General features: G+C 35.0%; 1 protein-coding gene across 4 annotated transcripts in view; it reads right to left on the reverse strand.

Annotated features, from left to right (window-relative positions):
* Nucleotides 1-15985, reverse strand: part of WAC (WW domain containing adaptor with coiled-coil) — an 84023-nt gene that overhangs the window by 26767 nt on the left and 41271 nt on the right. For all 4 annotated transcript variants that reach the window (XM_072825565.1, XM_072825568.1, XM_072825567.1 and 1 more), the window contains exons 4-6: nucleotides 10356-10462; nucleotides 3306-3421; nucleotides 2628-2740 (exon numbers count right to left, since the gene is read on the reverse strand). In XM_072825565.1, the coding sequence (XP_072681666.1) occupies nucleotides 2628-2740; nucleotides 3306-3421; nucleotides 10356-10462 (336 nt within the window). The remainder of the gene's footprint in view (nucleotides 1-2627; nucleotides 2741-3305; nucleotides 3422-10355; nucleotides 10463-15985) is intronic.

Here is a 15985-nt window from a genome sequence, read left to right on the forward strand (position 1 = left end):
TTGGAAGAGAGGAGGTGTGCTACTGGCATCTAGCATGTAGAGGCCAGGTACAGTACTCTATGTCCTAAGACACAGGACAGCAACCCACAACAAAGAATCACCTAACCCAAAATGTCATTGGTGCTACAGTTGAGAAACACCAAGTTAAGGTTTCTCTAAGTATAGAGCAATAATTCTGTAAGGCACAGATTAAAGACAATGAAAATAATCTAGTAGCAGTAAAACCAAATTAAAAATTTTATCCATAAAGTTTTCAAGGTCAAGTTCTAGATAACATTATTTGCTGTAGTGCATAAAATAAATTGATTTTCTACCTTTTTCTCCTTTCATATAAAATCTTTCAATCTGCCCACCCCCACCAACACGCATACCTTGTATTGGCAGTTCAAACTGCAAAGCTTTAGGTCTTACCCAACATGAACACCAATGTGCTGGACACATGGGAAAATTCTGCCAATACTTTTTGGACAGAAAAAGTTAAGCACTTAAATGACTTAATGACTTCATTACTACCACACTTAGGTATAACTCAGTTGACCAATTAAGGAAAAATAAAAAGAAATATAGCTAAGGTTTGTTTTTTTTTTCTAATTATCACTTAAAACTGAAAAAGTGAGACACATAACTGTACTTCAACACACACAGAGACCTACTGACTCCTCATTTGCACTTTTAGGAATGTGACTAAGGAAGTAATGGGCAAAGATAGACATCACAGCACTGCTGACAGTAGGAAAAGGATAAAAACCACCCAAGTATCCACAGATGATTACCTATAAATGAGGGCACATCAAAAAAAAAAAAAAAAAAAAGAAAAAAAAGAAAAAGGAAAACCATGTAATTTTAACACACAGGGATTTCTAAACTGACACAGAAATATTTCCTCAAAATATTAATGAACAAAAAAAGGTTAAAAATAGTAACATAATGCCATTTATTATGTAAAACACACACATATGTAGTTTTAATACACATTTATATACACGCAGAAAAAAGTGTATGTCCCCAAATGTTCTTGGCTCATGAAATTAAAAAAATCCCCTTTTTATTTTTTAGTAACAAACATGCTTCACTTTTGAAATTACAAAGAAAAAAGAGAAGGAACTCCTTCATTTGTGAAAGAAAAAGATGCACACAATTTAAAAACACAATTCTGATTTTATTTCCTTAAAGATGGTTTATTAGAAAGACAAAAAACACTACTTTCACTTTCATCAATACTTCCATCAGATCTTTATTTACTTCCATTTACTTCAAGAGAGGAGAAGAGACTTAAAATGATAGGGTATTTTGGAAAGAATAAAGCTGACGCACTAGGCTATTTTTTTTCCCTCTCTGGGAACTATCACCCACTAAGTGAGAGGCCTGGCCCAAAATCTTAAAAAAAAAAAAAAAAAAAAAAAGTGACTATTTTTTTACAACCATTTGCCACTCCTCCACCATATCTTCTCAATATCCTTCTGCAGTTTGTTCAGACAGAACTACTACAAGCTGGGTGCGGTTTTTTTTTTTTTTTTTAAACCTGGAGAGGAAAACCTTTACCTTATTTCTGATTGTTTGCAAGAAGTAACAGTTATTCAAGATATTAAGTAAAATGGAACCAGGACCCAAGTCTTCTGTCTCAAAAATAGTTTTAATTTCCTTACTTCAGTACACTAAATCATTGTTTTGTAAGAATTAAGTACAATTTCACTAGTACAAAAAAATTAAATGTTCTAAGGAACATATCTTAAAAATTCAGTGAAGAATTATGTTACTTTACTATCTGCTTCATCTTAAAACTTTTCCCATCAAAAAAGCAGTACTGTCTTGCTAAGACCAAATACAACCTTCTATGTAAGTTACAGGAAGAAGATGTCCAAGAATTCCCTGAACACATCTTAAAAATTCTTCCAAATTTCAAAATCTAGTAAAAAGCCTAAGAAGTCTATGGTGGCATTTAAATTCTATTCTGGGCAAAAGGAAGCCACTGGGAATAGAGGACCTTTACTAAAAGCTTCGAATTCAAATTTAATTTGAATTAAGAAATAAATGCATATTACTCATATTGTCCCACTTAGACAAAATGTGACCTCAAAAAACTTTAAGGTATGCTCACAGTATAGAGATGCTATTCACATCTATGATGATGTAATCAGTTCCCAGATAAAAGGTAAAAAAGTTTCTCACTGATGAACACAAAACACCAAGAGACACTTTAATGTTACCATCTGTGTGTGGCTACAATTCAATTGTTAGATTCAAACATTCAATGAGTTTTGGAAGAAGTTTCACTGTCCAGTTTAACAGGACACAATTCAGCAAAGGGGGGAAAAAAAACCCAAACAACTCCTGTTTTAAGAGTCAATCCACAATATGAGATTTTGTTTTCCACCAATTCAACTGCATCATAGCCAGTATGAGTAGTGAAGAATAACATACGTGTACTAATCCTCCATGAACTCTTTTCCTTTTCAGGAAACAAAATGGTGGAGGTTAGGAAGACAGATCTAACATAAAAGAAACTATACATTTATATTATTTTAGTTTACATATGTAAACAGCTATGCATATGGATATAAACATACAGACTATAGGAGTGAATTAAACATCATGTTGTTTCAAAGAAAAAAAAAATTAATACTTACTTCCACTGGCAAACCCACTAGTGGCTGTTGCTTGCATCACCTCCCTTCTGTAATCCCTATCTTTTGGGAAGCTGTTAACCGCCATCTTGTTTGCTTCTTTTTGTCTCTGTTCTCTAAAAATAAAACATAGATAAACTCATAAAAATTACATCAGGTACAATGAGTTTACATATGACACTTCTGACCAAATGCTCAACAGAATGTTATATGGAAAATAAAAGAACTGAACATAGCCATAATATCAACTGGTATGGGAGATGAAACATAGCTAACAGAACATTAATGTTTCTCAGTGATGGCATTATAGCAATTGTTTATAACACCATTAAACCCTACAACCAAAACTCCCCAATATTAATTCTACACATATGAAGGAAACATTAATATACTTCAAATTATGAAAATGTTCATTATAAATGATAATATAGGTTGATATAAAATCTTAAATATACTGATGGTTTACAAGGTCCTTGTGGACAGTGACTTATCCAAGTTTTTTCTTTCTTTCTTTTTTTTTTTTTTTAAGCAAAGAGAAATTATAGAAAACATAATGGGCCAACTATTGCAATTAAAGGGGGGAATGAGGAGTTTCACTAAGAAACCTAAGCTGAGAAAGTTCTAAGATGTTAAGCTGTAGTCAAGAATAATAAGTATTTTTTAATGAGTAAGAGCAAATACCTTTCAAGCCACTCTTTTGGTTTTTCCCATTGTGAAACTTCGGTTCGACAATTGTAGTAGTATTTTTTCCCAGAAGAGCTAATATGCTCAGACCAGTCATCTGCAGAATCATAAGGCTTAAAAATACATTTTTAAAAATTAGAAAATATTAATACTATTTAACCACTTATTATGAAACTTCAACAGTCAATGGTTTTCAAAGCACATATAAGGGAAAAGACCATAAAAAAAATGTACCCTGATATAAAATGTAATTGTGTGTGTGTGTGTGTGTGTGTGTGTGTGTGTAGATATCTATCTATGTGTGTGTGTGTGTAGATATCTATCTATATCTCTTAGGAGACTTTAGTCTATGAAAACCTTCAAAAATAACAATGGAAAATCCAGTAAAATACGAAATTAAAACAGATTCATATACATTAGTTTATTAAGCACAGAATGAGAAATGCAAAATTAACATCTTGACTTTGGAAAAGCATTACCAAAGTTCCCCATTACATAATTTTAATTGCTGAAATCCTGTCACATGGGGGGGGGGGTGGAGATTAGAAAACCCATACTTAACTGATTTCATGACATGATGGCGTATCAATTTTAAACTCATGCACAATAATACTTATATATATTAGTAACCAAGAACAATTGGTCTGTATTCACTGTTACTTAGTGAAGAAAAAAAAAACCCACAGAATTTAAAAATAGAACTATAAACACAGAGCTAATTAAAAGCCATATATTTGCTTCACCTTCAAAATCCATGAGATTGGGCAAGCTAAACCTTGTCTCACATAATATATGAGGTCAGCAGCATCACTCATATCCCTGTAACAAAAACTAGCCTTTCAAAAACTCTCAGATACATTCTCTTTAGGTATTTTACTGGTATAGTAAAATTATAAAGAAATTAGAGAAATCTGAAAGGAGGGCCAATTTCCATGCTACTGATCTAAAAAGTGTAAAATTTAAAGAAGTGCACTGGCCCCAGGAATCTGGAAGAATCCCAAGTTACTTCTAGATGAATTTCTGGACTATTTCCTCAAAGGAGCTTTGAGATTAATGAAATGTTATACGTTGGTAGTCTACAATTCTGGTTCACCAGTGGACAGTGACACAATCTTAAAGCTTGAGGAAAAGAATGAACCTTCATGCCCTGCTGACTCAGCTTTAATTTTGCCAAGTAGGCAACAAGCCTAGAGATAGTCGTAAGAGTTATCCATACGCCATAAAACTAATTGGTGACAGAAAAAAGGATAAAAACTTAAGTTTCAGGATGCCCATTATTGCCACCAAATCAATACCAATTCTCAAAATGCTGCAATAATTTTAAGAGATGAAAAAATATTGCAGATTCTGTCACGCTTATGCTCTTGGGATTATGCCTCAAAATAATGAAGCTATTGGCAATCAGCCCTGTGCCTCCAAACCTCTCATATAGAAAGTTAGTTCTCAATCCTTCTAGTTTCCAAAGGTAGGCTACAACCAAGTTGCAGAAACCCAATCACAGAAGGCCAAGTTCTAAAAGCTTTTTCACCACTTACTACTCCCTGTACCTAAATTATTATACAAACTGAATACTTTTTTTAAAGATTTTATTTACTTATGAGAGAGAGAGAGAGAGAGAGAGAGGCAGAGACATAGGCAGAAGGAGAAGCAGGCTCCATGCAGGGAGCCAACGTGGAACTCGATCCCGGGTCTCCAGGATCAGGCCCTGGACTGAAGGTGGCGCTAAACCGCTGAGCCACCTGGGCTGCCCCAAACAGAATACTTCTATGCATGTATCTGGAAGATTTGGGTTGCTTGGAAGGTGGTTGGTTACATGAGATTGATTATGATAACTAGTCTGGTCGGAGAGGTAGATAAGATTTGAGACAGGTGGATGAGAGGACATCAGAGCAGGGCAGAGTGATCTACACCAGTGCTCTTCAAAGCGATGGCTTTGTGAATTGTTACCTGTTCTGCAGGGGATAAGGAGCATGCATCAAAAAAAAAAAAAAAATATATATATATATATATCAACATACTTTTTTCCTTGTCAAAGTCTCACTTTAAGAAAAAAGGGTATTTTTTTTTTTCCAGCTCAAGTAAATGGTATATTATTTAATGACAGTTAATTTACACCCAGGTTAACTCCAGGACAGTTAAAAGTTTACAGGCCAGAACCTTGAAGAATAGGAGTCTATGACACTGTGTGGATTCTGCCCACCAAATCTTAGCTCAGTATAACTTAATGTCTTACTTAACAAAATGTGTTTCAGCGTACAGCATTACAACAACATACTAATAACTCTAGTTTATCTTCTCCACCCCACTTCCATACTCAAAAAAAAAAAAAAAAAAGGTTGTGGGGGGGAAACCTTTTAGTAATGGGAAATATTTAAATACTGTTGTGCAATAGGTGTTACAATGCTTTTCTTCATTGTGTATTTTCAACCTTATTGAAGTATGATTGACAAAACTGGAAGATATTTAGTGTATGCTGTGATGATTTGACACTGTGAAAGGATTCCACCCATCTGGTTCATTAACACATCATCACCTAACAGATTTTATGAAAACATTTAAGTCTTCATCTCAGCAAATTTCAATTACACAATATAGTGTTACCAGTTACCATCACCATATTAAACATTAGATCTTAAAGTTGTTAAATTTGATTAAAAAAAAAAAAAAAAAAAAAGAGTATCTAAAACCAAGAACTAGGGATCCCCTGGGTGGCTCAGCGGTTTAACACCTGCCTTCGGTCCAGGGCGTGATCTTGCTTCTCCCTCTGCCTGTGTCTTTGCCCCTCCCCCCCGTGTGTCTCATGAATGAATAAATAAAATTAAAAAATAAAAAAAAAAAAAACCAACAAGCGAAGAACTAAACTTCAAAAAGGTCTGCAAACACTTCAAATTTGCTAGCTTAGGCTTGATATACTAAGGCAGGAGTTTTCCTCGTGTTGTCCAGGAACCCTTGAGGGACCCCAAAATCATTTCAAAAGATCAAAACTATTTTCATAATAACACTAATATGATGGTCTTTTTCTTCCTCATTCTACCACAAAAACAGTGGAGTTTTCCCAGATGCTGTAGAAAAGTATGTTATCATGGAAGATTGAATGCAGAGCACATCTGAAGTTTCCTCTTAAGAGAGGCATTAAAGAGATACTCAAGATCTATTTTTTTATAATTATTTTTCATAAAAACATTACATAAGCTAACATTAAAGGGTTTACAATCAACTGATTTTAGAATTATTTTTCATAGTTATCAAGTTTTTTAAATAAAGATTTTGAGTTGGGGGACATGGCAGGCACTCTTAGGCAAGGGTGAGGAGCGGCGGGAGAAGCAGGCTCCCCACTGAATAGTATGACATTGAGCTCTATGCCAGGACCCTAGGATCCTGACCTGAGCCTACGGCAGATGTTTGATTGAGTCACCCAAGTGACTCATTTATCAAGCTTTAATTTTTAATATGGTAAATATTGGTAGAAGATAAACAACAGCTCTCAGTTTTCATGACTGTAGAGACAGAGGTCTTGAGACCAAAAGGGATGAAAAGCACTGCTCTGAAAGAATGTACTAAACAAATAAAGAGGCACCCATCTGCTCTCCTTCAATTCAAAATGTCTTTTAACCATGTTTTTCTCCTCTTAAAAAAGTGTATATCCCTTTCTGCACTCTCCCTTAAAATACAGAATCCTACTACCTCTTCCCCAAGTGAAAAGATGGAAAAAAAAATAGTTAATCCTAGAAATTAACTGATGAATTGTTAATAAGGAATGGTTCACTGAATAACATCTACAACATCAAGGAAAGGCATTTACTATAACAAAGAAATTCATGGGGCCTAAGAGTTTTCTGATAAATTTATATATTTTAAAAAATTAAGTAGAATATCTTCAGGCAAAGACTGGTTACAGAAAGTAGATCTTGAGAGCCTCAATTTGAAAAGCTCCAAAAAATGCAGAAGATATTTAAGGGATAACAAGTGGTGCTGGAATATAAATGCAAAGTCATCTGTGATTGAATTTAAAGAACTTCCCAGCAAATCAAAATTGGTAGATATGTAGAAGGGAAGATATCAATTAAGTCTTTAAATGTGAATAATTTTTTTTTCTAAATGAAGCAATTCGGAGGCGTCTTAAAAATCACAAATATGCGTAACTAATCTATAACAAGCTACATGTGATCTGTAAGTCTTATTATGATTTATATTAGGAAGGAAGAGACATTCAAAAAAGTTTTTCCTAAATAGTTTATCACAGGCTAGGTTCTATGTTAAATCACAATAAATGTTCATCACAGGACTTAGGGAACTACATGTGAGTATCTTAATCTAATACTGAAAAAATAAGGTTAACTTCTACTAGACCATCATCAACGTTTGATACATATAAATCATTCATACAACCAAATGTCTATGTAGATAACTAGATAATATTGTTACTGATTTTCAAAGTTGGATTTAAAGTCTGAAAACTTCAAAGAGAAAAAAGAACTATTTTTTAAAAAAAGTTATTCCATAACTTCTTAAACCTAGGTTAAAATAATGTCTTACCTACATTATTCATGTTATTTTATTCTTTCATTATGAAAATATTAGATAAAAACTAATTTTATGTTTTAAAATTTTTACTCAAAAACTTCCATTAAAAGTGATTTAAAGACAAAGTGAGTTTACAGTAACCTGCAGAAAGATTCAAAAGCTAACATCTCAGATAAGATTAAATTTGTAATTTATAAATAATTTAGGTGTTATGCTCACAGCACTGGGTGCATTATAATGAAAAAGACCATTACTCGGAGATTATATACCTATACTTGAAATTTATAGAAAGGGAAATCCTGATTCTGAAAACACGTAACACTTAATCCATTCAGGTAACAGTCTTCAGCTTCCACCCATAAAATGAAATCCCCTGACACCGTTTATGATTTGGGTCCATCAAGCTTACATGCCCATTATTTATTCTTTCTGATTTCACTACATTTAGCCCATGTCTTAGAAATCAAAACAAGCAGAATTAGTTTTCTCTGAATTATGATTTTTTAAAAAGCCAAAACAATGTCCAAGTGGCCTGCCACTGTAACTATCAGCAAAGAACTACCAAATTGAAATTGTAATGATAAATGGCACTTTAGAGTTTGTTACTTTGCAAATTAACAAGGCCACTTTCCACGAAATTAGATTCATTCTAAAATCCTGAATATATACTTTATTGGAAATAACTCATTACAAGTAGTCTGATGACAACAACTATTAAGGTTTACTAAGCTGCTGTCTCAGCCTCAACACCACCCCCTTCTCTACTGTGATGCTACTAGGACTGGGATACTGCAAATAATGCTGTTTAGTCAGCTAGCTTCCTGTTAGATTCTGCCCATAGGAGGCACTGGAATTCACACTGAGAGGCAGGACAAGGAGACACCTAGCAGCCACAGCTCCAGTTTCCAGTTCTCTGTTATCTGACCCAAGCCAGAACCAGCTTCATCACACCGCTTGCAGGTACTATATCACCAGTTCTGCAGGGCCCCTCCTTTAAGCCATTAGGTTCTAATAACTACATCCTCTTCCTACCATACTTCAGCTCTCAGGGTAAATACTATATATACTGTATGTGTGTTACCTCAGTGTTCCTTTTTGGTTTCTCCACTCCTCAATAACAGGCAGTATGTGCTTAACCAATCCTGCATGTAAAATTTTCTGTGTTGTCAAATTTTCTGTGCTAAAATAACTAACATGTTTTGTTTTCCTACCTAGACTCTGTTACAGTATTTAAAATTATTCTAAATTTATCTTCATGAAAATGCTATCATTTATGTTTTGAATTTCTTTGGAAATGTACTACCCACAATGTTTCAAGAAGGGGTAAGAAATAATCAGTCTCAAAGACCTTTCAAATCTGATTAAGGTAGGATGATCACCCAAATATCCAAGGCAAAATCTGTTGGATTCAACCTACACTTTTATAGCCTTCTAGTTGTTCTTTCCTTTCTGTATTTTCCACGCTACCATCTGATAGAATTTTTTAAATTCCAAGTACGAGGTTACTTCACCATTTATATTATTCAATAGCTCTCCACTGCCTTTATATAAAATTCATATTTCTTGGTAATATACAATTTTTATGATCTAGCTCCCACTTATCTCTGTAATCTGAGCTTTTGCGCCATTCTTTCACACTTTCAAAATACGTGCAGTTCTCCAAATATGCTATGCCATTTCACACTTCTGTGTCTTTATAGATGCTGTTCCCTTTGCATACAACAAAATTCCAGACCTCTTCAACTGGCTGTTATATTCAATCTGCTGGGGAGTGTTACTTGCACCCATACCTTCTTCTCATCCAAACTGAGTGTTCCCCTTTTGAGTGCTCCCAAGCCCACTTTAACATGCACTGTTTTAATTTTCACCACAGGTCCAAAAGTTCCTTTAAGATGGGCCACATTTTCTACTACTATCTACAACCTAGCATATGCTTGGCAAATCGAAATGTTATTTTATTAAATGTTTGTTGAATTAATGCATGAAAAATTTTCATTTGAACCCTGACTTGAAAAATAAAAAATTCCAAGCTGAGTTACTTTAGTTTAGAAATATATAAAATTCTTTTCATTCCCTTGAGGACAGAAATCTTTATATCACTAGTGTTTAGTCAGGTGTGTAATACACAAATGTTCTGAATAGTTGTTTAAAGTTTATATTGTAGTTAGAGAACGAGAACAAGCTCAAGGTAAACCACTTTAACTCAGAAGTTTCATAATCTACAGTTCTTTATATCTCAGGTATTGCAATGGCAAACCTTGCTTTATATAGGAAGTGATGAAATAATACAAATGGTATCTCCTGATTATTCTCAGTTCTAATACGATTAGCTCATTACCTCAAATACATTTTAAAAAACGTCAATCTTGATTAAAATAGAAAAAAAAAGACATTAGATTTAACATACTTGTTGGAGGAGTTTTTTTTTTTTTTTTTTGAAGAGGGGAGGGTAATAAATTAAACATACACACATACACATGAAATGCCCCCTCAAAACAAAATTGGGCATGTTTATATACTTACTGTATCTGAAGTTTTGCTTGGATTATTGCTTGGATTAGAAGAATGTGAATTTGAACTATGAAGAGCACTGTGGTTGTGTGAATTTTCTTGTGGAGAGTAACTGGTCCCTTAAAAGAAATAAAGACCAAAGTGAGTTATAAGTTGTATTTCATGTTTCATTTCAACTGGCTTCTATCCCTAAATCATCATTTTACTTAAGCATCTTGTATGTGCGTGTGTATACAAACACGTATATGTGTACATACACACACACACACACAATTTCTTACATATCAAGTATTTGTGAGCCTACTAAATATGTGGCTTAAAGAGCATATAGCTTACATGGCCGATAGCCTATGGAAAAATGTTTTGTATAATTAGATGAGCAAAATCTCATCAATATCATTTCTAACGACTTTTTCTTTAAATAAGAGTTTTATTAAAGACAGAAACACAACATAAAGAAAAAAGGCACAAAAATTCACGGATATAGAAAAAGAACTAAAGTCATAAATATTCAATATGACTTTGCAATTATTTTTCAATTTCTTCAACAGCCTCTGCAACTTGATTTTTAAAGTTTTGCCAATATTTCAACTAAAACAATATTGAGAGTTAAGTCTTCCAGAATGTACTACTCTCTTTCAAGACAATGAAAACAGTCTCAAGCAACTCTAAGAATTGCTTAAAAGTATTTCATGAATTTTATGAATAATCCACACATTTCAAAGACCATCAGGGTGACAGTGTTTATTGTCTTAAGAAAAGCCAAAGTATAAAAATACAGACCTTCAAAACACTGATTAAGGATACAAAAATGTTCACAACAGATGTCTGATTGTTATGTTAGTATTTCAATTTCATTCCACATTTTAATTTTTCATCAAAAAGGTACCATAATTCAATGTTAAAAAAAAAAAACTACGCTGGTAATGGTATGAAGGTTACATCGCAATGAGCAAAAAGTGGGGGAGAGTCACAGAAATGGTTGAATGGTCTAGCAATCAGTTACGGGTTCAAACTACAACAGTTATGAGCAGAAATGATTAAGAATTAACTATTTCAGTCAACAAGGGAAGCTAAGTAGGTAAGAAAAGTGAACTGAGACAGAAGATAACTCTGACATCCAAGTGGAAACGGTCAGCAGATCTACGTAGCACTAGGAATTAATAAGAAGTTGATCTGGAAGTCTCCTACGCTAGAAGTGAAAGGTAGGGACTCTAACTTTGCCTTATACAATATCAACAAGCACTATGAGTTTGGAATGAAGAGTATGGCACAAAAACAGGCAACAGCCAAGGTTATCTAACCTTGGGTAAGGGCCAGTTTGTAAGGGAACCTAGAAGCAGATTCAAAGACCTAAAAAAGCTAGTGATGTGACAAAAGACAGCAAAGGATTACTGAAAAACATGGCACACAGTGTAGGTATAAACAGAGGCAATTTCTCAACAAGGCTACTGCTTGATGACTTCTTTATCTACTTGTTTTAATCTTGCTGTATGACATGTGTTTATATAAAACACCCTAAACTTTAATACAGCAGGCAAAATATTCTTCAGTAAACATTTTAAGGATAAACACAATCAAAAAGAAATCAGTCAAGATAAACTCAGTGGGCATAAAAGTTAACACAGCAGGCCTAAGACTGTTATCCTTGGAAAAGCCTGCCTGCCTGTTTGCACAGTTGGTTTTTGGCTGACAAGTGGGAAGCTAGATTTCTGGAAAGTTCCCACAAGAGCTAACAGTTGCTCACTGTGCCTAAGCTGTTTGTGCATACAATATGGGTTATGCTTAACATGCTTTCCTATTGGAAATCCAGATTTTTGGTACATGGTAGGTAGAGGTACCCATTTAACAAGCCAAATCCAATAAAAATCTTGGGTACTAAATCGCCAATAAGCCTCCTTTATAAGTCAACCTTTCACAAATATTGTCACAATTCATTCTTGAAGAAATCAAGTATGTCTTGCGTGACTCTACCAGGAGAAGACTCCTGGAAGCCTGCACCTGATTTCCTCCAGGCTTTGCTCTGCATAGCGTTTCCCTTGGTTGACTCTGCTTTGTATCTTTTCACAGTAATAAGTCAAAGCCATGATAATGACTAAAGACTGGGTCCTGTGACCCTCTTGGGGAAGGGGGAGAAATAAAAAACTCCAAAACACTCATACAAAGAAAAATTTTCACAAGTTTTTAAGAAAATCTTAAACATGGGGCACCTAGGTGACTCTGTGTTTGAGCATCTGCCTGTGGCTCAGGTCATGATCCCACAGTCCTGGGATCAAGAAGCAAAGGCTTCTCCCTCTATGTTTCTCTGCCTCTTGTGTCCTTCATTAATAAATAAATGTTGAAAAGAAAAGAGAGAAAAGGAAATCTTAAACTGAGGCCAAAATTTGCACTTTTCAGATGTAACTCTTTTTTTTTTTTTAAATCAGGTTTACAGGACAATACAGATAAGAAACAATAATATATAAAAAGAATGTCATATTTATGCATCCTTAGTAGAGCTGAGATTCCCATAGAAACTTCAATATGTTGGCAATCATGAAGAAAAGGCCAATTTTATAGACTAAAATGAATCCTAGAATAATCCATTAAGCCTGGGTTAGATGCCCTGACATTTATTTGCATATATTCTTTTTAAGATTTTATTTATTTATGTGACAGAGAGAGCGAGAGAGAATATGCACAAGCAGGGGGAGCAGCAGAGGGAGACGGAGAAAGCAGACTCTCCACTGAGCAGGGGAGTTCCACGTGGGTCTCAATCCCAGGACTCAGGACCTCAGCCGAAGGCAGATGCATAACTGACTGACCCACCCAGGCAGCCCTGCATATATTAAGCAAGATGATCTATGCTTAAATCTATAAAATTGACAAGCACCCAATTAGTTAAGCTCTTACCTCTAAATAAACAGTGCATCGTCCATCAGTCTGACAGGTGGGATCAGACAGCTTTTGGCCTAGCCTATGTTTTTTTTTTAGAGGGCTTAACAATGAAAAAACACAAGTATCAAGGCATACTAGCCTAAGACTTTAGAGACAAGAGAAAACTGAATCAGCTGTTAAGAGGGAAGACATTTTCAGAGACAGGAGCTTTCTGACTAGGGATTAGAGTCTACATCCTGTGAAAAAGATTTTTCTAGACCATAGACCACTTAGCAAAAAAGAAGTGAGAAGCAAGATTAAGATATAGATATTTTAGTAAGGGGCTAAGAATAAACTGACGTTCATAAATAGGATCCAAAACTAAGTAAAAGAGGTTTTATAGAAAGCATGGTATGGTATAGCAGGCAATAAATCTTTAGATTCCAGCCAAAAGGATGTGCTTAAGAACTGAATGCAGCGCCGATTTGCCCCTACATAACAGGAGCATACTGTTATGTCTAACTCTCCTTAAAAACTGCAATTTATATTATCTTCCAATGTATTTGGGGGGGGGGGGTAATTTCACTTGAGCCTTTTAATTTCTCCACATAGTTCTTTCCAAACTGAAGTAATACACAAGTAGAAAAGCAAAGTGATTATAAACACCCTACCCAGCATCAGAGCAATGATGATGGTGGTTATGATTTTCCAAAACTGCATTTTCCATACCTATATACAAAGTGCTACAACACAAAATTTCTTTAAAATCTTTTATCTTGGGACGCCTGGGTGGCTCAGCAGTTGAGTGTCTCTGCCTTCAGCTCAGACCCCCCTGGATCCTGGGATCTAGTCCCACATTGGGTTCCCAGCAGGGAGCCTGCTTCTCCCTCTGCCTGTGTCTCTGCCTATCTCATGAATAAACAAAATCTTTAAAAAAAAAAACTTTTATCTTAAAAATCCACATGAATTTTTGTTATCCTGCCCTACAATGAAGTTTGTATGTTTTAGGATAAGAAGGTTTTTTTTTTTTTTTTTTTCAGTAGTATGGTGCATGTAAGCCTAAGATTGAGAGAAAAAAAAAACACGTGATTTGTGGTTGGCAATATATCCAAAGAAGAATAGAGCCATGCATAAAACTTGGAAGTCAGAATTTTAGTATTAAATTGGTGATTATTCAAGTGCACAAAGGAAGATAATATATATACTAGTAAAAGATAGTCTCATAGATGCTATTTGGCTCAAGAGAGTAATGGAAGCAAAAGCTGTTTATGTGGTCTGGTGCCCTTTATGCTCTCTACATATTACCAAAAAAGGGGGCTCAGTACTTAAAAAAAAAAATCTCTTTGAGGAAAGGTATTTATGGATAAGTGAGAGAAAAATGATTTTAAATGATACTTTAAGAAATTAAAGTTAGCATTAATGAAGCAAGTCTTATAAAATTTCAAAGAAATGGATACTATTGAGATTTTGAGTTTGGGGGCAGGGTTATAATACATTTATGCCTGAGCAAAGTTCTTTCATCCAGTGCTTAACCAAAGGCAAATATGAAATGGAGGTGTATTAACTTGATTGGATGCTAATAATGTCAGACTAGAATCCAAAGATCAGCAAATTACAACATGCTTGGTGCATGTTTGCATCATTAAAGTTTTATCAGGGGATCCCTGGGTGGCGCAGCGGTTTAGCGCCTGCCTTTGGCCCAGGGCACGATCCTGGAGACCCGGGATCAAATCCCACGTCGGGCTCCCGGTGAATGGAGCCTGCTTCTCCCTCTGCCTATGTCTCTGTCTCTATCATAAATAAATAAAAATTAAAAAAAAAAAAGACAAAAAAAATAAAGTTTTATCAGAACACAGCGACAGTCAAGCATTTAAGTATTACCTATGGCTATTTTTTTTTAAGATTTTATTTATTTATTAATGAGAAACACAAAGAGAGAGGCAGAGACACAGATATAGAGAGAAGCAGGCTCCTTAAGGGGAGCCTGTTGTGGGACTTGATCCTGAGGCTCTGGGACCATGCCCTGAGCTGAAGGCAGACACTCAACAGTCCCTACTTTTTTCTCTTTTAATTGTGACAATGATTGTGGGACCTACAGGACTAAAATATTATTCAGCTTTTTAAGAAAAATTGTGCCAACTCCTAGATTAAACATTAATTTAAGATAAATAATATAACATACTGCAAGATACTGACCTTTTTCCCTGACAGAATCTTCAATATTTAAAAGGCAAGATAATCCCTACTTGGCATCCTCTGTAACTTCAGAAGCTAAATCTTAAGGGTGAGAAGGCTAGAACCTCCAGGCTGAGAAAGATGGGAGCCCTAGGAGAGTACTCTGGGAAATGGGTCAAAATATGTAGCAATATGTACCTGTCTCAGCTAGAAATTAAGCAATTACATTGTACTTCCATTTAGAAAAGGAACTTGGATATTAGAGGAAAAACAGAAGGAATATATATATATATATATCTTATATATATATTTGTTTTACTTACTTATTAGAGACAGAGAGAGAGAGAGGCAGAGACACAGGCAGAGGGAGAAACAGGCTCCATGCAAGGAGCCCGACGTGGGACTCAATCCAGGGTCTCCAGGATCAGGCCCTGGGCCAAAGGCGGCACTAAACCGCAGAGCCACTGGGGCTGCCCCAGGAACATCTATTTCTATATGAGCAAACAAGGCTCGGAAATGCAACCAGCTTTTCAAAAAGTGAAACAACAGTTTTCATTCTATTTAGAAGTAAATACTATGGCATTTTTGTGTTATTCAGAACATGACAATCA

The sequence above is a fragment of the Canis lupus genome, chromosome 5, assembly GCF_048164855.1.
Source record: "Canis lupus baileyi chromosome 5, mCanLup2.hap1, whole genome shotgun sequence".
Lineage (NCBI taxonomy): Eukaryota > Metazoa > Chordata > Mammalia > Carnivora > Canidae > Canis > Canis lupus.